At 43.0% G+C, this 25,880-nt stretch overlaps 1 protein-coding gene across 5 annotated transcripts in view; it reads left to right on the top strand.

Annotated features, from left to right (window-relative positions):
• Positions 1-788: 788 nt before the first annotated feature.
• dmd (dystrophin) overlaps positions 789-25,880 on the top strand; it is a 92,133-nt gene continuing 67,041 nt past the window's right edge. For 3 of the 5 annotated variants that reach the window (XM_046335795.1, XM_046335796.1, XM_046335797.1), the window contains exons 1-6: positions 789-902; positions 6,602-6,813; positions 12,198-12,352; positions 13,655-13,844; positions 23,696-23,868; positions 24,408-24,564. In XM_046335795.1, the coding sequence (XP_046191751.1) occupies positions 800-902; positions 6,602-6,813; positions 12,198-12,352; positions 13,655-13,844; positions 23,696-23,868; positions 24,408-24,564 (990 nt within the window). In that variant the 5' untranslated portion in view covers positions 789-799. Of the gene's footprint in view, positions 903-6,601; positions 6,814-12,197; positions 12,353-13,654; positions 13,845-16,130; positions 16,268-23,695; positions 23,869-24,407; positions 24,565-25,880 lie in introns of those variants that run through there. The other 2 variants (XM_046335798.1, XM_046335800.1) reach the window with 1 other exon arrangement.

The following is a 25,880-nucleotide window of genomic DNA, read 5'->3' on the forward strand; positions in this document are numbered from 1 at the left end:
GGACCAGATCCTAGTGCTGATCTGGGATCAGGTTAGCCTTTTAGATCATAATGAATACTAGAGAGAGGACCAGATCCTAGTGCTGATCTGGGATCAGGTTAGCCTTTTAGATCATAATGAATACATGATTACATGGACCGGGGAGGATGTGATCCTAGATCAGCACTCTTATTCTGAGACGCTTTGAGAACACAGGCACTGACCTGGCTCAAATACATGGCTCAAATACATGGCTCAAATACATGGCTCAAATACATGGCTCAAATACATGGCTCAAATACATGGCTCAAATACATGGCTCAAATACATGGCTCAAATACATGGCTCAAATACATGGCTCAAATACATGGCTCAATGGCTCAAGGATACATGGCTCAAATACATGGCTCAATACATGGCTCAAATACATGGCTCAAATACATGGCTCAAATACATGGCTCAAATACATGGCTCAAATACATGGCTCAAATACATGGCTCAAATACATGGCTCAAATACATGGCTCAAATACATGGCTCAAATACATGGCTCAAATACATGGCTCAAATACATGGCTCAAATACATGGCTCAAATACATGGCTCAAATACATGGCTCAAATACATGGCTCACATACATGGCTCAAATACATGGCTCAAATACATGGCTCAAATACATGGCTCAAATACATGGCTCAAATACATGGCTCAAATACATGGCTCAAATACATGGCTCAAATACATGGCTCAAATACTTGCCATCCAGATATTCATTGAAATGTTCTGTCTGTGTCTTGCTGTCTGTAGGGAGCACTGGGGGACATGGAGCGACGGCGCCCCCAGCTGGAGGGTCAGCTGACTGCAGCTCAGAACCTAAAGAACAAAACCAACAACCAGGAGACACGAGCTGCTATCAGCGACCGCAGTACGCCAACCACAACCATTACTTACTATGCTTACTGACTGCAAACGGACCACAAACGGACCAACTATCAGCGACCGCATGGCCCAACCAACTTACTATGGACTGCAAACGGACATGGCGACCGCAGTACGCCAACCACAACCATTACTTACTATGCTTACTGACTGCAAACGGACCACAAACTGACCAACTATCAGCGACCGCAGTAAACCACAACCATTACTTACTATGCTTACTGACTGCAAACGGACCACAAACTGACCAACTATCAGCGACCGCAGTACGCCAACCACAACCATTACTTACTATGCTTACTGACTGCAAACGGACCACAAACTGACCAACTATCAGCGACAAGTACGCCAACCACAACCATTACTTACTATGCTTACTGACTGCAAACGGACCAACTATCAGCGACCGCAGTACGCCAACCACAACCATTACTTACTATGCTTACTGACTGCAAACGGACCACAAACTGACCAACTATCAGCGACCGCAGTACGCCAACCACAACCATTACTTACTATGCTTACTGACTGCAAACGGACCACAAACTGACCAACTATCAGCGACCGCAGTACGCCAACCACAACCATTACTTACTATGCTTACTGACTGCAAACGGACCACAAACGGACCAACTATCAGCGACCGCAGTACGCCAACCACAACCATTACTTACTATGCTTACTGACTGCAAACGGACCACAAACTGACCAACTATCAGCGATGTACGCCAACCACAACCATTACTTACTATGCTTACTGACTGCAAACGGACCACAAACTGACCAACTATCAGCGACCGCAAATACGCCAACCACAACCATTACTTACTATGCTTACTGACTGCAAACGGACCACAAACTGACCAACTATCAGCGACCGCAGTACGCCAACCACAACCATTACTTACTATGCTTACTGACTGCAAACGGACCGCAAACGGACCAACTATCAGCGACCGCAGTACGCCAACCACAACCATTACTTACTATGCTTACTGACTGCAAACGGACCACAAACTGACCAACTATCAGCGACCGCAGTACGCCAACCACAACCATTACTTACTATGCTTACTGACTGCAAACGGACCAACTATCAGCGACCGCAGTACGCCAACCACAACCATTACTTACTATGCTTACTGACTGCAAACGGACCACAAACGGACCAACTATCAGCGACCGCAGTACGCCAACCACAACCATTACTTACTATGCTTACTGACTGCAAACGGACCACAAACGGACCAACTATCAGCGACCGCAGTACGCCAACCACAACCATTACTTACTATGCTTACTGACTGCAAACGGACCACAAACTGACCAACTATCAGCGACCGCAGTACGCCAACCACAACCATTACTTACTATGCTTACTGACTGCAAACGGACCACAAACTGACCAACTATCAGCGACCGCAGTACGCCAACCACAACCATTACTTACTATGCTTACTGACTGCAAACGGACCAACTATCAGCGACCGCAGTACGCCAACCACAACCATTACTTACTATGCTTACTGACTGCAAACGGACCACAAACTGACCAACTATCAGCGACCGCAGTACGCCAACCACAACCATTACTTACTATGCTTACTGACTGCAAACGGACCAACTATCAGCGACCGCAGTACGCCAACCACAACCATTACTTACTATGCTTACTGACTGCAAACGGACCGCAAACGGACCAACTATCAGCGACCGCAGTACGCCAACCACAACCATTACTTACTATGCTTACTGACTGCAAACGGACCACAAACTGACCAACTATCAGCGACCGCAGTACGCCAACCACAACCATTACTTACTATGCTTACTGACTGCAAACGGACCACAAACTGACCAACTATCAGCGACCGCAGTACGCCAACCACAACCATTACTTACTATGCTTACTGACTGCAAACGGACCACAAACTGACCAACTATCAGCGACCGCAGTACGCCAACCACAACCATTACTTACTATGCTTACTGACTGCAAACGGACCACAAACTGACCAACTATCAGCGACCGCAGTACGCCAACCACAACCATTACTTACTATGCTTACTGACTGCAAACGGACCACAAACTGACCAACTATCAGCGACCGCAGTACGCCAACCACAACCATTACTTACTATGCTTACTGACTGCAAACGGACCACAAACGGACCAACTATCAGCGACCGCAGTACGCCAACCACAACCATTACTTACTATGCTTACTGACTGCAAACGGACCACAAACTGACCAACTATCAGCGACCGCAGTACGCCAACCACAACCATTACTTACTATGCTTACTGACTGCAAACGGACCACAAACTGACCAACTATCAGCGACCGCAGTACGCCAACCACAACCATTACTTACTATGCTTACTGACTGCAAACGGACCACAAACTGACCAACTATCAGCGACCGCAGTACGCCAACCACAACCATTACTTACTATGCTTACTGACTGCAAACGGACCAAAACTGACCAACTATCAGCGACCGCAGTACGCCAACCACAACCATTACTTACTATGCTTACTGACTGCAAACGGACCACAAACTGACCAACTATCAGCGACCGCAGTACGCCAACCACAACCATTACTTACTATGCTTACTGACTGCAAACGGACCAACTATCAGCGACCGCAGTACGCCAACCACAACCATTACTTACTATGCTTACTGACTGCAAACGGACCGCAAACGGACCAACTATCAGCGACCGCAGTACGCCAACCACAACCATTACTTACTATGCTTACTGACTGCAAACGGACCGCAAACGGACCAACTATCAGCGACCGCAGTACGCCAACCACAACCATTACTTACTATGCTTACTGACTGCAAACGGACCACAAACTGACCAACTATCAGCGACCGCAGTACGCCAACCACAACCATTACTTACTATGCTTACTGACTGCAAACGGACCACAAACTGACCAACTATCAGCGACCGCAGTACGCCAACCACAACCATTACTTACTATGCTTACTGACTGCAAACGGACCAAAACTGACCAACTATCAGCGACCGCAGTACGCCAACCACAACCATTACTTACTATGCTTACTGACTGCAAACGGACCACAAACTGACCAACTATCAGCGACCGCAGTACGCCAACCACAACCATTACTTACTATGCTTACTGACTGCAAACGGACCAACTATCAGCGACCGCAGTACGCCAACCACAACCATTACTTACTATGCTTACTGACTGCAAACGGACCACAAACGGACCAACTATCAGCGACCGCAGTACGCCAACCACAACCATTACTTACTATGCTTACTGACTGCAAACGGACCAAACGGACCAACTATCAGCGACCGCAGTACGCCAACCACAACCATTACTTACTATGCTTACTGACTGCAAACGGACCGCAAACTGACCAACTATCAGCGACCGCAGTACGCCAACCACAACCATTACTTACTATGCTTACTGACTGCAAACGGACCACAAACTGACCAACTATCAGCGACCGCAGTACGCCAACCACAACCATTACTTACTATGCTTACTGACTGCAAACGGACCACAAACTGACCAACTATCAGCGACCGCAGTACGCCAACCACAACCATTACTTACTATGCTTACTGACTGCAAACGGACCACAAACGGACCAACTATCAGCGACCGCAGTACGCCAACCACAACCATTACTTACTATGCTTACTGACTGCAAACGGACCACAAACTGACCAACTATCAGCGACCGCAGTACGCCAACCACAACCATTACTTACTATGCTTACTGACTGCAAACGGACCGCAAACGGACCAACTATCAGCGACCGCAGTACGCCAACCACAACCATTACTTACTATGCTTACTGACTGCAAACGGACCGCAAACTGACCAACTATCAGCGACCGCAGTACGCCAACCACAACCATTACTTACTATGCTTACTGACTGCAAACGGACCACAAACTGACCAACTATCAGCGACCGCAGTACGCCAACCACAACCATTACTTACTATGCTTACTGACTGCAAACGGACCGCAAACGGACCAACTATCAGCGACCGCAGTACGCCAACCACAACCATTACTTACTATGCTTACTGACTGCAAACGGACCACAAACTGACCAACTATCAGCGACCGCAGTACGCCAACCACAACCATTACTTACTATGCTTACTGACTGCAAACGGACCACAAACTGACCAACTATCAGCGACCGCAGTACGCCAACCACAACCATTACTTACTATGCTTACTGACTGCAAACGGACCACAAACTGACCAACTATCAGCGACCGCAGTACGCCAACCACAACCATTACTTACTATGCTTACTGACTGCAAACGGACCACAAACTGACCAACTATCAGCGACCGCAGTACGCCAACCACAACCATTACTTACTATGCTTACTGACTGCAAACGGACCACAAACTGACCAACTATCAGCGACCGCAGTACGCCAACCACAACCATTACTTACTATGCTTACTGACTGCAAACGGACCACAAACTGACCAACTATCAGCGACCGCAGTACGCCAACCACAACCATTACTTACTATGCTTACTGACTGCAAACGGACCACAAACTGACCAACTATCAGCGACCGCAGTACGCCAACCACAACCATTACTTACTATGCTTACTGACTGCAAACGGACCACAAACTGACCAACTATCACCAATGATCTGACCACAAACGGACCACCAAGTGACCGCAAACTGACCACAAACTGACCGCAAACTGACCACAAACGGACCACCAAGTGACCGCAAACTGACCACAAACTGACCACAAACTGACCGCAAACAGACCACAAACTGACCGCAAACTGACCGCAAACTGACCACAAACGGACCACCAAGTGACCGCAAACTGACCACAAACTGACCACAAACTGACCGCAAACAGACCACAAACTGACCGCAAACTGACCGCAAACTGACCACAAACGGACCACCAAGTGACCGCAAACTGACCACAAACTGACCACAAACTGACCGCAAACAGACCACAAACTGACCGTAAACTGACCGCAAACTGACCACAAACGGACCACCAACTGACCGCAAATTGACCACAAACTGACCGCAAACTGACCACAAACGGACCACCAACTGACCGCAAATTGACCACAAACTGACCACAAACGGACCACCAACTGACCGCAAACAGACCACAAACTGACCGCAAACTGACCACAAACTGACCGCAAACTGACCGCAAACTGACCACAAACTGACCACAAACGGACCACAAACTGACCACCAAATGACCACCAACCAAATCACCAATGATCTGACTACAAACTGTCATCAATGACTACAAACTGACCACAAACTGTTATTACTAAACACAAACTCATCAATGCTAAATGACTTAAATGTAAATGTAATTAATAACCAAACTATCAGTATGACCTGTTAGAGAACCTTGATTCAGCTCAGTCGCTGACTGATGTACTAATGATGTACTAACTGATGTACTAATGATAATGACTAGGGATTCTGGATGCAGGGAGATTTGTTGATCAGGTAGGTTAAAGTCGATCTCACTCAGTGTGTGTGTGTGTGTGTGTGTGTGTGTGTGTGTGTGTGTGTGTGTGTGTGTGTGTGTGTGTGTGTGTGTGTGTGTGTGTGTGTGTGTGTGTGTGTGTGTGTGTGTGTGTGTGTGTGTGTAGTTGACAGGTTGCAGACCCACTGGGAAGAGTCACAGGGCAGACTGGCTGATAGACATCAACAGCTACAGAACATGCTGCAGGACTCCTCTGATTGGTTGGACGCCAGGAAGGAGGTTGAACCTCTCATCAAACGAGCCAATGACAAGCTGGAGTCGTGGCAGGATATTTCCTACACCATGGATGCTCTGAAGAAGCAAAACACTGACCTCAAGGTTACACACACATGCACACACACATATATGCACAGACACACAAACACACACACACATGCACACACAAATACACGCACAAACACACACACACATGCACACACAAATACACGCACAAACACACACAAATATACGCACAGACACACAGACACACACACACACATTCCACCTCACCTCTCTCTCTCTGACTCTCTCTCTCTCTCTCTCTCTCTCTCTCTCTCTCTCTCTCTCTCTCTCTCTCTCTCTCTCTCTCTCTCTCTCTCTCTCTCTCTCTCTCTCTCTCTCTCTCTCTTTCTCTCTTTCTCTCTCTCTCTCAAGCAAATTCAATTTGCTTTATTGGCATGACGTAACAATGTACATGTTGCCAAAACTTACTTTAGATATTTACAATATGAAGATAATAGGAATTTACATTGTCAACGGGACGACAATAACAATAACCAAGGGTCAAAACAACCAGACATTGAACAGTAACAATAACCAAGGGTCAAAACAACCAGACATTGAACAGTAACAATAACCAAGGGTCAAAACAACCAGACATTGAACAGTAACAATAACCAAGGGTCAAAACAACCAGACATTGAACAGTAACAATAACCAAGGGTCAAAACAATCAGACATTGAACAGTAACAATAACCAAGGGTCAAAACAACCAGACATTGAACAGTAACAATAACCAAGGGTCAAAACAACCAGACATTGAACAGTAACAATAACCAAGGGTCAAAACAACCAGACATTGAGCAGTAACAATAACCAAGAGTCAAAACAACCAGACATTGAACAGTAACAATAACCAAGGGTCAAAACAACCAGACATTGAACAGTAACAATAACCAAGGGTCAAAACAACCAGACATTGAACAGTAACAATAACCAAGGGTCAAAACAACCAGACATTGAACAGTAACAATAACCAAGGGTCAAAACAACCAGACATTGAACAGTAACAATAACCAAGGGTCAAAACAACCAGACATTGAACAGTAACAATAACCAAGGGTCAAAACAACCAGACATTGAACAGTAACAATAACCAAGGGTCAAAACAACCAGACATTGAACAGTAACAATAACCAAGGGTCAAAACAACCAGACATTGAACAGTAACAATAACCAAGGGTCAAAACAACCAGACATTGAACAGTAACAATAACCAAGGGTCAAAACAACCAGACATTGAACAGTAACAATAACCAAGGGTCAAAACAACCAGACATTGAACAGTAACAATAACCAAGGGTCAAAACAACCAGACATTGAACAGTAACAATAACCAAGGGTCAAAACAACCAGACATTGAACAATAACGATAAGTATACAGTAGAGGACATGTGCAGGTTGATTGGTCTGTCAGACACTGTCCCTCATCTTATAGCAGTTAGTAGAACAGGTTTGTGAACTCAGGACCAGCTGGATGAGGGGACTGAGGCTTCAGTATGTTAGTAGAACAGGTTTGTGAACTCAGGACCAGCTGGATGAGGGGACTGAGGCTTCAGTATGTTAGTAGAACAGGTTTGTGAACTCAGGACAGCTGGATGAGGGGACTGAGGCTTCAGTATGTTAGTAGAACAGGTTTGTGAACTCAGGACCAGCTGGATGAGGGGACTGAGGCTTCAGTATGTTAGTAGAACAGGTTTGTGAACTCAGGACCAGCTGGATGAGGAGGGGACTGAGGCTTCAGTATGTTAGTAGAACAGGTTTGTGAACTCAGGACCAGCTGGATGAGGGGACTGAGGCTTCAGTATGTTAGTAGAACAGGTTTGTGAACTCAGGACCAGCTGGATGAGGAGGGGACTGAGGCTTCAGTATGTTAGTAGAACAGGTTTGTGAACTCAGGACCAGCTGGATGAGGGGACTGAGGCTTCAGTGTGTTAGTAGAACAGGTTTGTGAACTCAGGACCAGCTGGATGAGGGGACTGAGGCTTCAGTATGTTAGTAGAACAGGTTTGTGAACTCAGGACCAGCTGGATGAGGGGACTCTTTTCTTTGCTCAGCTCTTGGCATTGCAGGGCTTGGTAATGATATGAGAGGGGGTCACTGTATTTTAGATGTTTCCAAAACTGAATTGCTCTTTTTTGAGTGTTTATTATTAGTGGATATTGGCCTAATTCTGCCCTGCATGCATTGTTTGTAGTTTTCCTCTGGACATGTAGGAGAATCTTACAGAACTCTGCATGCAGGGTTTCAATGGGGTGTTTGTCCCATTTGATGAAATCTTGTTTTGCAAGTGGACCCCACACCTCGCTGCCATAAAGTGCAATTGGTTCAATAATAATAATATAATATATGCCATTTAGCAGACGCTTTTTTCCAAAGCGAACCCACTACCCTGGCGTTACAATGACACAATCAATTAGTTTTAGCCAAATTTGAATAAGTATTTCAATTTGAATGCTCTTTTTAATGGCGTAGAATGCCCTGCGTGCTTCCTCTCTCAGCTCATTCACTGCCTCATTTCAGTTGTGCTTATTTTTAAACCTAAGTAATTGTAGTGTGTGCAGTACTCTATATTGTCACGACTTCCTCCGAAGTCGGCTCCTCTCCTTGATGGGGTGGCGTTCGACGGTCCCCAATCACTCTGCATGTATTTATTCCTCTGTTCCCCTACGTGTTTGTGTGATATTGTTTGTGTTACGTGTCATGTTTGTTCGTATATTCCGTGTTTTGTCACGAGGTGTGTTTATTTATTTGTACATAATTATTGTGACTGTTTGCGCGTTTTGTCCTTTTGCATATTGGCTGGAGGTTTTGACGCAGTTGCGCCCGTCTGTTGGTTTCTCCTGCCTCAATGAAGTGTGCGCCTGTTCATAACTCTCTGCTCTCCTGCACCTGACTCCGCCCCCAGTACACACACACCTGACTCCGCCCCCAGTACACACACACCTGACTCCGCCCCCAGTACACACACACCTGACTCCACTACCAATACACACACACCTGACTCCGCCCCCAGTACACACACACCTGACTCCGCCCCCAGTACACACACACCTGACTCCGCCCCCAGTACACACACACCTGACTCCACTACCAATACACACACACCTGACTCCACTACCAATACACACACACCTGACTCCACTACCAATACACACACACCTGACTCTGCTACCAATACACACACACCTGACTCCACTACCAATACACACACACCTGACTCCGCTACCAATACACACACACCTGACTCCACTACCAATACACACACACCTGACTCCACTACCAGTACACACACACCTGACTCCACTACCAATACACACACACCTGACTCCACTACCAATACACACACACCTGACTCCACTACCAATACACACACACCTGACTCCACTACCAGTACACACACACCTGACTCCACTACCAATACACACACACCTGACTCCGCTACCAATACACACACACCTGACTCCACTACCAATACACACACACCTGACTCCACTACCAATACACACACACCTGACTCCGCTACCAATACACACACACCTGACTCCACTACCAATACACACACACCTGACTCCACTACCAATACACACTCACCTGACTCCACTACCAATACACACACCTGACTCCACTACCAATACACACACACCTGACATATATATTTTGTACCAATTGAGAACTTTGGTCTAATTCCCTGAGATCTGGATCTTCTCTGGAAAATCCTTATTTGAGTCTTTTTGGGGTTTACTGCCAGGGCCCAGGTCTGGTAGTACTGCTCTAGCAGGTCCAGGCTCTGCTTTAGGCCATGCGCTGTGGGTGTCAGCAGGCATAGGTCATCATCGAAGAGTAGACGTTTAACCTCTGAATTGTGGAGACTAACACCAGGGCTGAGGATTTATCTAGAATAGTGGCCGATTCGCTGATGTAAATATTGAAGAGTGCAGGGCTCAGATTGCAACCCTGGCGAACCCTCTCTCTCTCTCTCTCTCTCTCTCTCTCTCTCTCTCTCTCTCTCTCTCTCTCTCTCTCTCTCTCTCTCTCTCTCTCTCTCTCTCTCTCTCTCTCTCTCTCTCTCACTCTCACTCTCACACTCACACACACACACACACACACACACACACACACACACACACACACACACACACACACACACACACACAGCATGTGCAGCACGGAGTGGAGATGATACCAGGAAGGTAATATGTGTAAAGCTGTGAGGCGTCTCTCTGATAAGGACTAGATGAGGAATCCTCATCACTACAGTATAACAGGATGAGAATGTAATGAGACTAGAGTGGCAAAGCCTGGAATACTGAATATTACAACAGGCCCTGTTCTACCACACTGCTCAGCAACGTTTCCAGGAATCATGTTACAGTCCCTGTGTTGCTATGACTCCCTCTAGTACAGTCCCTGTGTTGCTATGACTCCCGCTAGTACAGTCCCTGTGTTGCTATGACTCCCTCTAGTACAGTCCCTGTGTTGCTATGATTCCCTCTAGTACAGTCCCTGTGTTGCTATGACTCCCGCTAGTACAGTCCCTGTGTTGCTATGACTCCCTCTAGTACAGTCCCTGTGTTGCTATGATTCCCTCTAGTACAGTCCCTGTGTTGCTATGACTCCCTCTAGTACAGTCCCTGTGTTGCTATGACTCCCTCTAGTACAGTCCCTGTGTTGCTATGACTCCCGCTAGTACAGTCCCTGTGTTGCTATGACTCCCTCTAGTACAGTCCCTGTGTTGCTATGATTCCCTCTAGTACAGTCCCTGTGTTGCTATGACTCCCTCTAGTACAGTCCCTGTGTTGCTATGACTCCCTCTAGTACAGTCCCTGTGTTGCTATGACTCCCGCTAGTACAGTCCCTGTGTTGCTATGACTCCCGCTAGTACAGTCCCTGTGTTGCTATGACTCCCTCTAGTACAGTCCCTGTGTTGCTATGATTCCCTCTAGTACAGTCCCTGTGTTGCTATGACTCCCTCTAGTACAGTCCCTGTGTTGCTATGACTCCCTCTAGTACAGTCCCTGTGTTGCTATGATTCCCTCTAGTACAGTCCCTGTGTTGCTATGACTCCCTCTAGTCTAGTTAGAGGAACAACTGATATGAATGTTCTTCCATCCTGGATCTTCATTTGTTGAGTCGGGTGTTGTTGCTAGGCTACAACTTAAACTCTAGTTAGAGGACTTCCAATCAGAGTCGTATATTTAGAGGGTCTCTGTCTCTGCTTCCTATATTGTTACTGTGTATGAGGGTGATGTTCTGTATCAGAGCCGTATATTTAGAGGGTCTCTGTCTCTGCTTCCTATATTGTTACTGTGTATTAGAGGGTTGTTACTGTGTATTAGAGGGTTGTTACTGTGTATTAGAGGGTTGTTACTGTGTATGAGGGTGATGTTCTGTAGCGTTATTTTATGTCTTTATCTATAACTGTTTCCTGTGGTCTCAACAGCTGTTTGTGAAGGAGCTGCACCAGTGGCAGGGTCAGGTGGACGTGACCAATGACCTGGCAGGGAAGCTGTTAACCCTTTACTCTACCGACCACACACACAAGGTCACACAGATGACCGACGCCACGAACGTTACCTGGGAGCACATCAACAAACGGTGAGTCAGTCTGCTATTCTGTCAGTCAGTTGGTCAACCAGTCAGTCAGTTATTTAGTCAGTTAGTCAGTCAGTTATTCAGTTAGTCAGTCAGCCTGTCAGTCAGTCAGTTAGTTAGTCAGACAGTCAGTCAGTCAACCAGTCAGTTGGTCAGTTAGTTGGTCAGTCTGTCAGCCAGTAAGTTAGTCAACCAGTTATTTAGTCAGTCAGTCTGGTATTCTGTCAGTCAGTTAGTCAACCAGTCAGTCAGTTAGTCAACCAGTCAGTTAGTCAGTTAGTCAACCAGTCAGTCAGTTAGTCAGTTAGTCAACCAGTCAGTTAGTCAGTTAGTCAACCAGTCAGTTAGTCAACCAGTCAGTTAGTCAGTTAGTCAACCAGCTTTTTAGTCAGTCAGTCTGGTATTCTGTCAGTCAGTCAGTCAGTCAGTCAGTCAGTCAGTCAGTTAGTTAGACAGACAGACAGTCAGTCATTCAACCAGTCAGTTGGTCAGTTAGTTGGTCAGTCTGTCACCCAGTCAGTTATTTAGTCAGTCAGTCTGGTATTCTGTCAGTCAGCCTGTCAGTCAGTCAGTTAGTTAGTCAGACAGTCAGTCAACCAGTCAGTTGGTCAGTTAGTTGGTCAGTCTGGTATTCTGTCAGTCAGTTAGTAAACCAGTCAGTCAATTAGCCAGTCAGTCAGTCAGTTAGTCTGTCGGTCAGTCAGTCAGTCAGTTAATTAATTAACCAGTCAGTCATTCAGTTAATCAGTCAGTTAATTAATTAACCAGTCAGTCATTCAGTTAATCAGTCAGTTAATTAATTAACCAGTCAGTCATTCAGTTAATCAGTCAGTTAATTAATTAACCAGTCAGTCATTCAGTTAATCAGTCAGTTAATTAATTAACCAGTCAGTCATTCAGTTAATCAGTCAGTCAGTCAGTTAATCAGTCAGTCAGTTAGTCAGTCAGTCAGTCAGTCAACCAGTCAGTCAGTTAATCAGTCAGTCATTCAGTCAATCAGTCAGTTAATCAGTCAGTCAGTCATTCTGCATCAGTCCCACATGCTCCTGAAAGTACTTCATCATGCTGTCTCTCAGTACACCTGAACACACACACACACACAATGCACAGTACATCTGAATGCACGCACACACATTGACCCTCACTGTTAGTTCTACTAGATTTCCCCGTGACAGAGGCCACATCATAACACTGATGTATGACCCCAGTTTGCCCTCTGAACTTGTGACCTGTGTGTGTGTGTGTGTGTGTGTGTAGCGGTGCCAACAACAGTTTCTGTATATGTGTTCCTATTTGTGGATGTAGTGTTGGGGACCGTGAGGTGGCTCTGTCAGCTGCTCTGAGGCTGTTACAGCAGTTCTACCTGGACCTGAAGGAGTTCCTCAACTGGCTGACGGAGGCAGAGACCACCTGTAACGTCCTGCTGGACGCCTCACACAAGGAGAGGCTGCTGGAAGACCCTGAGGCTGTACGACACCTGCTGGGGCAGTTCCAGGTACTCACACTCAGTTCATACTGTAGAGTCAGTCACCTGCTGGGGCAGTTCCAGGTACTCACACTCAGTTCATACTGTAGAGTCAGTCACCTGCTGGGGCAGTTCCAGGTACTCACACTCAGTTCATACTGTAGAGTCAGTCTCCTGCTGGTGCAGTTCCAGGTACTCACACTCAGTTCATACTGTAGAGTCAGTCACTTGCTGGGGCAGTTCCAGGTACTCACACTCAGTTCATACTGTAGAGTCAGTCTCCTGCTGGGGCAGTTCCAGGTACTCACACTCAGTTCATACTGGAGAGTCAGTCTCCTGCTGGGGCAGTTCCAGGTACTCACACTCAGTTCATACTGTAGAGTCAGTCTTCTGCTGGGGCAGTTCCAGGTACTCACACTCAGTTCATACTGTAGAGTCAGTCACCTGCTGGGGCAGTTTCAGGTACTCACACTCAGTTCATACTGTAGAGTCAGTCACCTGCTGGGGCAGTTCCAGGTACTCACACTCAGTTCATACTGTAGAGTCAGTCTCCTGCTGGGGCAGTTCCAGGTTCTCACACTCAGTTCATACTGTAGAGTCAGTCACCTGCTGGGGCAGTTTCAGGTACTCACACTCAGTTCATACTGTAGAGTCAGTCACCTGCTGGGGCAGTTCCAGGTACTCACACTCAGTTCATACTGTAGAGTCAGTCTCCTGCTGGGGCAGTTCCAGGTACTCACACTCAGTTCATACTGTAGAGTCAGTCACCTGCTGGGGCAGTTCCAGGTACTCACACTCAGTTCATACTGTAGAGTCAGTCACCTGCTGGGGCAGTTCCAGGTACTCACACTCAGTTCATACTGTAGAGTCAGTCTCCTGCTGGGGCAGTTCCAGGTACTCACACTCAGTTCATACTGTAGAGTCAGTCTCCTGCTGGGGCAGTTCCAGGTACTCACACTCAGTTCATACTGTAGAGTCAGTCATCTGCTGGGGCAGTTCCAGGTACTCACACACACAAACTGTTGATACTGTAGAGTCAATTCAGAGTCAATTCAGAGTCAGTTCTTAGGGTCAACTCATAGAATCAACTAATAGTGTTAGTTTAGAATCTGTTCATAGACTTAGTTAAGAGTAATTTCATAGACTCAATTCAACATAGTCAAATTGTTGAGTCATCTTTCAGTTGAGTCAGCTCAGCTTGAGTGGCATTAGTGTGAAGTGTCTCAGGGTGGGGGAGGTGTCATTACAGTATGTGCAGGGTTTGTGAAGTGTCTCAGGGTGGGGGAGGTGTCATTACAGTATGTGCAGGGTCTGTGAAGTGTCTCAGGGTGGGGGAGGTGTCATTACAGTATGTGCAGGGTTTGTGAAGTGTCTCAGGGTGGGGGAGGTGTCATTACAGTATGTGCAGGGTTTGTGAAGTGTCTCAGGGTGGGGGAGGTGTCATTACAGTATGTGCAGGGTCTGTGAAGTGTCTCAGGGTGGGGGAGGTGTCATTACAGTATGTGCAGGGTTTCTGAAGTGTCTCAGGGTGGGGGAGGTGTCATTACAGTATGTGCAGGGTTTGTGAAGTGTCTCAGGGTGGGGGAGGTGTCATTACAGTATGTGCAGGGTTTGTGAAGTGTCCCAGGGTGGGGGAGGTGTCATTACAGTATGTGCAGGGTTTGTGAAGTGTCTCAGGGTGGGGGAGGTGTCACTACAGTATGTGCAGGGTTTGTGAAGTGTCTCAGGGTGGGGGAGGTGTCATTACAGTATGTGCAGGGTTTGTGATGTGTTCTAGAAAGCAGCCAGCAGTCTGACCCAGTCTCTCGTCCTCGGTACCTTCCCCTGCCTGCCATGTGTGCCCCTCAATACCCCGGCTGGTAAGACAGGAATGTTGGGCCTGGCTGGGGGGGCGAGACAAGGTCCAGACTCCAAGGAGAGTACAAAGACAGGACCCCCCCCTCCCCAACTCACACTGTATTGTGGGTTGTGAAGAGACAGGCCTGTTCTGAGTTTGGAAAGGGAACATTTCTGACCCTCTGTGCAGCAGTAGTCGCCCACTTTCTCCACTCTCTCCCCCAGTGAACAACAGTCGCTGTGTGTCGGACATCAACCAGCCTTCTGTACCTCATTCTATTGGGTCTCTCCCTCTTCCTCACACACATGCACACGAGCGGACACTCACACACACACACACACACACACACACACACACACACACACACACACACACACACACACACACACACACACACACACACACACACACACACACACACACACACACACACACACACACACACACACACACACACACACACACACATAGGCACAGGGCTCATTGTAGCTCACGGACAAACACAGAAAGCATCTACACTTGATTGAGTTTGGCGACACAAGACATGTTTTCTTAGTTGTGTGAAGCGTTGCCTTAAGTGGATAATATGCTGCGCAGGAAAACCTACCAAGTTCAGGTTAGAGATTACAACTTACTGGTCACTGAGAAGGGTTTCTGTCCAGTACTGAGCCTGTGTCTGTGTATTCTTCTGTCCAGTACTGAACGTGTGTCTGTGTATTCTTCTGTCCAGTACTGAACGTGTGTCTGTGTATTCTTCTGTCCAGTACTGAGCCTGTGTCTGTGTATTCTTCTGTCCAGTACTGAACGTGTGTCTGTGTATTCTTCTGTCCAGTACTGAGCCTGTGTCTGTGTATTCTTCTGTCCAGTACTGAACGTTGTGTATTCTTCTGTCCAGTACTGAACGTGTGTCTGTGTATTCTTCTGTCCAGTACTGAACGTTGTGTATTCTTCTGTCCAGTACTGAACGTTGTGTATTCTTCTGTCCAGTACTGAACGTGTGTCTGTGTATTCTTCTGTCCAGTACTGAACGTGTGTCTGTGTATTCTTCTGTCCAGTACTGAACGTTGTGTATTCTTCTGTCCAGTACTGAACGTTGTGTATTCTTCTGTCCAGTACTGAACGTGTGTCTGTGTATTCTTCTGTCCAGTACTGAACGTTGTGTCCAGTTCTTCTGTCCAGTACTGAACGTTCTGTGTATTCTTCTGTCCAGTACTGAACGTGTCTGTGTATTCTTCTGTCCAGTACTGAACGTTGTGTATTCTTCTGTCCAGTACTGAACGTGTGTCTGTGTATTCTTCTGTCCAGTACTGAACGTGTGTCTGTGTATTCTTCTGTCCAGTACTGAACGTTGTGTATTCTTCTGTCCAGTACTGAACGTGTGTCTGTGTATTCTTCTGTCCAGTACTGAACGTTGTGTATTCTTCTGTCCAGTACTGAACGTTGTGTATTCTTCTGTCCAGTACTGAACGTTGTGTATTCTTCTGTCCAGTACTGAGCCTGTGTCTGTGTATTCTTCTGTCCAGTACTGAACGTTGTGTATTCTTCTGTCCAGTACTGAACGTTGTGTATTCTTCTGTCCAGTACTGAACGTGTGTCTGTGTATTCTTCTGTCCAGTACTGAACGTTGTGTATTCTTCTGTCCAGTACTGAACGTGTGTCTGTGTATTCTTCTGTCCAGTACTGAACGTGTGTCTGTGTATTCTTCTGTCCAGTACTGAACGTTGTGTATTCTTCTGTCCAGTACTGAACGTTGTGTATTCTTCTGTCCAGTACTGAACGTGTGTCTGTGTATTCTTCTGTCCAATACTGAACGTTGTGTATTCTTCTGTCCAGTACTGAACGTTGTGTATTCTTCTGTCCAGTACTGAACGTGTGTCTGTGTATTCTTCTGTCCAGTACTGAACGTTGTGTATTCTTCTGTCCAGTACTGAATGTGTGTCTGTGTATTCTTCTGTCCAGTACTGAATGTGTGTCTGTGTATTCTTCTGTCCAGTACTGAGCGTGTCTGTGTATTCTTCTGTCCAGTACTGAACGTTGTGTATTCTTCTGTCCAGTACTGAACGTTGTGTATTCTTCTGTCCAGTACTGAACGTGTGTCTGTGTATTCTTCTGTCCAGTACTGAACGTTGTCTGTGTATTCTTCTGTCCAGTACTGAACGTGTGTCTGTGTATTCTTCTGTCCAGTACTGAACGTGTGTCTGTGTATTCTTCTGTCCAGTACTGAACGTGTCTCTGTGTATTCTTCTGTCCAGTACTGAACGTGTGTCTGTGTATTCTTCTGTCCAGTACTGAACGTGTGTCTGTGTATTCTTCTGTCCAGTACTGAACGTTGTGTATTCTTCTGTCCAGTACTGAACGTGTGTCTGTGTATTCTTCTGTCCAGTACTGAACGTGTGTCTGTGTATTCTTCTGTCCAGTACTGAACGTTGTGTATTCTTCTGTCCAGTACTGAATGTGTGTCTGTGTATTCTTCTGTCCAGTACTGAATGTGTGTCTGTGTATTCTTCTGTCCAGTACTGAGCGTGTCTGTGTATTCTTCTGTCCAGTACTGAACGTGTGTCTGTGTATTCTTCTGTCCAGTACTGAACGTGTCTCTGTGTATTCTTCTGTCCAGTACTGAACGTGTGTCTGTGTATTCTTCTGTCCAGTACTGAACGTGTCTCTGTGTATTCTTCTGTCCAGTACTGAACGTGTGTCTGTGTATTCTTCTGTCCAGTACTGAACGTGTCTCTGTGTATTCTTCTGTCCAGTACTGAACGTGTGTCTGTGTATTCTTCTGTCCAGTACTGAACGTGTGTCTGTGTATTCTTCTGTCCAGTACTGAACGTGTCTCTGTGTATTCTTCTGTCCAGTACTGAACGTGTGTCTGTGTATTCTTCTGTCCAGTACTGAACGTGTGTCTGTGTATTCTTCTGTCCAGTACTGAACGTGTCTCTGTGTATTCTTCTGTCCAGTACTGAACGTGTCTCTGTGTATTCTTCTGTCCAGTACTGAACGTGTGTCTGTGTATTCTTCTGTCCAGTACTGAACGTGTCTCTGTGTATTCTTCTGTCCAGTACTGAACGTGTCTGTGTATTCTTCTGTCCAGTACTGAACGTGTCTGTGTATTCTTCTGTCCAGTACTGAACGTGTCTCTGTGTATTCTTCTGTCCAGTACTGAACGTGTGTCTGTGTATTCTTCTGTCCAGTACTGAACGTGTCTGTGTATTCTTCTGTCCAGTACTGAACGTGTGTCTGTGTATTCTTCTGTCCAGTACTGAACGTGTGTCTGTGTATTCTTCTGTCCAGTACTGAACGTGTCTCTGTGTATTCTTCTGTCCAGTACTGAACGTGTCTCTGTGTATTCTTCTGTCTTGCACTGCTCGTCTGTCTCGGAGTTGGAGAAAGACAGTCACTTCAGACGTAGTGATCACTTGAATGAACCACGGTCAGAAATGGTCCATTTAATACAGTAGGCTTTGTTGTTCCTGTACACTGAGTGGACAAAACATTAAGAACACCTGTTCTTTCCATGACATAGACTGACCAGGTGAAAACTATGATCCCTTATTGATGTCACTTGTTAGATCCACTTCAATCAGTGTAGATGAAGACGAGGAGACGGGGTAAAGAAGGATGTTTAAGTCTTGAGACAATTGAAACATGGATTGTGTGTGTGTCATTTAGAGGGTGAATGGGCAAGACAAAATATTTAAGTGACTTTGAATAGGGTTTGGTAGTAAGTGCCGGATTCACCGGTTAGAGTGTGTCAAGACCTGCAACGCTGCTGGGTTTTTCACACTCAACAGTTTCCCACGTGTATCAACAGCCTGGACTTGAACCCAGAATCTCTAGTTGCACAGCTAGCACTGCGATGCAGTGCCTTAGACCACTGCGCCACTCGGGAGGCCCAAATCAAGGCTGTTCTTAATGTTTTGTACACTCCGTGTATATTTACAGTCAATTACATTTACATTCAAATAACTTAATGTTTTCCTGTGAGGAAACTTGTGGTGTGTGGTTTTGGTATGTGCATTAAGTCAATGAGGCACATGGGGTTGCTAAGGAGATTCTATGAATGGTTGTTATGTAGTCTTCTATTCTGTGACGTCATTCTGCCCTCTGAGATCAAACCTCACAGCCACATGACTCTTAGACCTGCAGCATCTGATGATGACAGTCAGGGGTAAGGAATGGACTAATTAGGATCATTAGAGAACATTAGATTGAGAGTACACATTTTTTTCCAAAAGGGTTCTTCAGATGTCCCCATAGGAGAACCCTTTTTGGTTCCAGGTAGAACCAGGTAGAAAAGGGTTCTACCTGGAACCAAAAGGGTTCTTCAAAGGGTTCTCCTATGGGGACAGCCGAAGAACCCTTTTAGGTTCTAGGTTGCACGTTGTTTTCTAAGAGTGTGTGGTGAGGTGGGGAGCGTTGGTTGGACATTCCCCATCATAATATGTACAGTATGTACCCAGCTAGTGGAGAAGGGACTCAGGTAATACCTGGAAAACCTGGCTCTTTCACCTGCAGGACATTAATGACAATAATGAGAAAGACTAATGGATTCATTAGGATTCTAGAATATTAGGCTGAGAGAGTGACTGCTCTGTTTGGACATATATCATTATTATAATATATAGTCATGTAATGGCTCCTTCTATAGGAGGACATATATCATTATTATAATATATAGTCATGTAATGGCTCCTTCTATAGGAGGACATATCATTATTATAATATATAGTCATGTAATGGCTCCTTCTATAGGAGGACATATATCATTATTATAATATATAGATATGAACCTAATGGCTCCTTCTATAGGAGGACATATCATTATTATAATATATAGATATGAATCTAATGGCTCCTTCTATAGGAGGACATATATCATTATTATAATATATAGATATGAATCTAATGGCTCCTTCTATAGGAGGACATATCATTATTATAATATATAGATATGAATCTAATGGTTCCTTCTATAGGAGGACATATCATTATTATAATATATAGATATGAATCTAATGGTTCCTTCTATAGGAGGACATATATCATTATTATAATATATAGTCATGTAATGGTTCCTTCTATAGGAGGACATATATCATTATTATAATATATAGTCATGTAATGGCTCCTTCTATAGGAGGACAGATATCATTATTATAATATATAGTCATGTAATGGCTCCTTCTATAGGATGACATATCATTATTATAATATATAGATATTAATCTAATGGTTCTTTCTATAGGAGGACATATCATTATTATAATATGTAGTCATGTAATGGCTCCTTCTATAGGAGGACATATCATTATTATAATATATAGATATTAATCTAATGGTTCCTTCTATAGGATGACATATCATTATAATAATATGTAGTCATGTAATGGCTCCTTCTATAGGAGGACATATCATTATTATAATATATAGATATTAATCTAATGGTTCCTTCTATAGGATGACATATCATTATTATAATATATAGATATGAATCTAATGGCTCCTTCTATAGGAGGACATATCATTATTATAATATATAGATATGAATCTAATGGTTCCTTCTATAGGAGGACATATCATTATTATAATATATAGATATGAATCTAATGGTTCCTTCTATAGGAGGACATATCATTATTATAATATATAGTCATGTAATGGCTCCTTCTATAGGAGGACATATATCATTATTATAATATATAGATATGAATCTAATGGCTCCTTCTATAGGAGGACATATCATTATTATAATATATAGATATTAATCTAATGGTTCCTTCTATAGGAGGACATATCATTATTATAATATATAGTCATGTAATGGCTCCTTCTATAGGAGGACATATATCATTATTATAATATATAGTCATCTAATGGCTCCTTCTATAGGAGGACATATCATTATTATAATATATAGATATTAATCTAATGGTTCTTTCTATAGGAGGACATATCATTATTATAATATGTAGTCATGTAATGGCTCCTTCTATAGGAGGACATATCATTATTATAATATATAGATATTAATCTAATGGTTCCTTCTATAGGATGACATATCATTATAATAATATGTAGTCATGTAATGGCTCCTTCTATAGGAGGACATATCATTATTATAATATATAGATATTAATCTAATGGTTCCTTCTATAGGATGACATATCATTATTATAATATATAGATATGAATCTAATGGCTCCTTCTATAGGAGGACATATCATTATTATAATATATAGATATGAATCTAATGGTTCCTTCTATAGGAGGACATATCATTATTATAATATATAGATATGAATCTAATGGTTCCTTCTATAGGAGGACATATCATTATTATAATATATAGTCATGTAATGGCTCCTTCTATAGGAGGACATATATCATTATTATAATATATAGATATGAATCTAATGGCTCCTTCTATAGGAGGACATATCATTATTATAATATATAGATATTAATCTAATGGTTCCTTCTATAGGAGGACATATCATTATTATAATATATAGTCATGTAATGGCTCCTTCTATAGGAGGACATATATCATTATTATAATATATAGTCATCTAATGGCTCCTTCTATAGGAGGACATATCATTATTATAATATGTAGTCATGTAATGGCTCCTTCTATAGGAGGACATATCATTATTATAATATATAGATATTAATCTAATGGTTCCTTCTATAGGATGACATATCATTATTATAATATATAGTCATGTAATGGCTCCTTCTATAGGAGGACATATCATTATAATAATATATAGATATGAATCTAATGGTTCCTTCTATAGGAGGACATATCATTATTATAATATGTAGTCATGTAATGGCTCCTTCTATAGGAGGACATATCATTATTATAATATATAGTCATGTAATGGCTCCTTCTATAGGAGGACATATATCATTATTATAATATATAGATATTAATCTAATGGTTCCTTCTATAGGAGGACATATCATTATTATAATATATAGTCATGTAATGGCTCCTTCTATAGGAGGACATATATCATGATTATAATATATAGTCATGTAATGGCTCCTTCTATAGGAGGACATATCATTATTATAATATATAGATATGAACCTAATGGCTCCTTCTATAGGAGGACATATCATTATTATAATATATAGATATGAATCTAATGGTTCCTTCTATAGGAGGACATATATCATTATTATAATATATAGATATGAACCTAATGGCTCCTTCTATAGGAGGACATATCATTATTATAATATATAGATATGAATCTAATGGTTCCTTCTATAGGAGGACATATCATTATTATAATATGTAGTCATGTAATGGCTCCTTCTATAGGAGGACATATCATTATTATAATATATAGTCATGTAATGGCTCCTTCTATAGGAGGACATATATCATTATTATAATATATAGATATGAACCTAATGGCTCCTTCTATAGGAGGACATATCATTATTATAATATATAGATATGAATATAATGGCTCCTTCTATAGGAGGACATATCATTATTATAATATGTAGTCATGTAATGGCTCCTTCTATAGGAGGACATATCATTATTATAATATATAGTCATGTAATGGCTCCTTCTATAGGAGGACATATATCATTATTATAATATATAGATATGAACCTAATGGCTCCTTCTATAGGAGGACATATCATTATTATAATATATAGATATGAATCTAATGGCTCCTTCTATAGGAGGACATATATCATTATTATAATATATAGATATGAATCTAATGGTTCCTTCTATAGGAGGACATATCATTATTATAATATATAGATATGAATCTAATGGTTCCTAGGCTTTAATAAGACTGATAATACATTAACTCCTGGTCAAAATGCATCGAAATCATTTAGAGAGAGGCATATACCACAGAACATTATAATTATTTAGATACCCACTAATGATTGGACGTGTGTGTGTGCGTGTGTGCGTGTGTGTGTGTGTGTGTGTGTGTGTGTGTGTGTGTGTGTGTGTGTGTGTGTGTGTGTGTGTGTGTGTGTGTGTGTGTGTGTGTGTGTGTAGGACCTTCAGGGGGAGATAGATGGCCACACAGAACTGTACCACTCTCTGGATGAGAATGGTCAGCGTATCGTGACCTCCCTGACTGGCTCAGACGATGCCGTACTCCTACAGAGCCGCCTGGACAACATGGGCCAGCGCTGGGACGAGCTCCGCAGCAAAACCATGAGTATGAGGTAGACACCAGGCCAGCCCCCTTTCTCATGCCTGCCTCCAGGTGTTCATTCATGGTGACAAAAGGGTGCAGGTTTTCGCTCCATCCCTGTTGTTACACACCTGGTTCAGATAATCAAGGTCCGGGATGAGCATCTAATTACTACAATCAGGTGTGTTAGACTGAGGAGGGTTGGAGCAAATGCCTGCGGGACCTTTCTTCCCCAGGAGGAAGGGTTGAGCATCCCTGGTCAACAGTCCAGTTTAGTTTAGATAGGAATATCTATGATCCAGTCTAGTTTAGAAAGGAATATATATCCAGTCCAGTTTAGATAGGAATATCTACGATCCAGTCTAGGTTAGATAGGAATATCTACGGTCCAGTTTAGATAGGAATATCTAAGATCCAGCCCAGTTTAGATAGGAATATCTATGATCCAGTCTAGGTTAGATAGGAATATCTACGGTCCAGTTTAGATAGGAATATCTAAGATCCAGCCCAGTTGAGATAGGAATATCTATGATCCGGTCTGATATCTATGCTTCTATGTGTATGTTGTAGATCTCACCTGGAAGGGGAAATGGCTCCATGGAAGAGGATACACATGACCCTTCAGGAGCTGATAGCCTGGCTGCAGATGAAGACTGACCTGCTGGAGCAGGAACCACCAGTAGGGGGCGACGTCCCTGCTGTGCAACAACAGCTGGACACACACAGGGTGAGAGCGGAATACTGGCTGGGTGGGTGGTTAGCTGGTTGGTTGGGTGGGTGGGTGGCTGGTTGGTTGGGTGGGTGGCTGGTTGGTTGGTTGGGTGACTCACTAGTTGGTTGGTTCATAGATACATTGATACGTCAGAAATCATAAGCAGATGTAATGGTTTATATCTGGTTTATATCTGGTTTATAACTGGTTTATAACTGGTTTATAACTGGTTTATAACTGGTTTATAACTGTTTATATCTGGTTTATAACTGGTTTATAACTGGTTTATATCTGGTTTATAACTGGTTTATATCTGGTTTATAACTGTTTATATCTGTTTATAACTGTTTATATCTGGTTTATAACTGGTTTATAACTGTTTATATCTGTTTATAACTGGTTTATAACTGGTTTATAACTGTTTATATCTGTTTATAACTGGTTTATAACTGGTTTATAACTGTTTATATCTGTTTATAACTGGTTTATAACTGGTTTATATCTGGTTTATAACTGGTTTATAACTGTTTATATCTGTTTATAACTGGTTTATAACTGGTTTATAACTGTTTATATCTGTTTATAACTGGTTTATAACTGGTTTATAACTGTTTATATCTGTTTATAACTGGTTTATAACTGGTTTATATCTGGTTTATAACTGGTTTATAACTGTTTATATCTGTTTATAACTGGTTTATAACTGGTTTATAACTGTTTATATCTGTTTATATCTGTTTATATCTGTTTATATCTGTTTATATCTGGTTTATAACTGGTTTATATCTGGTTTATATCTGGTTTATATCTGGTTTATAACTGTTTATATCTGTTTATATCTGGTTTATAACTGTTTATATCTGTTTATATCTGGTTTATATCTGGTTTATATCTGGTTTATATCTGTTTATATCTGTTTATAACTGGTTTATATCTGGTTTATATCTGGTTTATATCTGTTTATAACTGGTTTATATCTGTTTATATCTGGTTTATATCTGGTTTATATCTGGTTTATATCTGTTTATATCTGGTTTATATCTGGTTTATATCTGTTTATATCTGGTTTATATCTGGTTTATATCTGGTTTATATCTGGTTTATATCTGGTTTATATCTGTTTATATCTGGTTTATATCTGTTTATATCTGGTTTATATCTGTTTATATCTGTTTATATCTGGTTTATATCTGGTTTATATCTGGTTTATATCTGTTTATATCTGGTTTATATCTGGTTTATATCTGTTTATATCTGGTTTATATCTGTTTATATCTGGTTTATATCTGGTTTATATCTGCTTATATCTGTTTATATCTGTTTATATCTGG

Source organism: Oncorhynchus gorbuscha, unplaced genomic scaffold, assembly GCF_021184085.1.
Source record: "Oncorhynchus gorbuscha isolate QuinsamMale2020 ecotype Even-year unplaced genomic scaffold, OgorEven_v1.0 Un_scaffold_855, whole genome shotgun sequence".
Taxonomy (NCBI): Eukaryota; Metazoa; Chordata; class Actinopteri; order Salmoniformes; family Salmonidae; genus Oncorhynchus; species Oncorhynchus gorbuscha.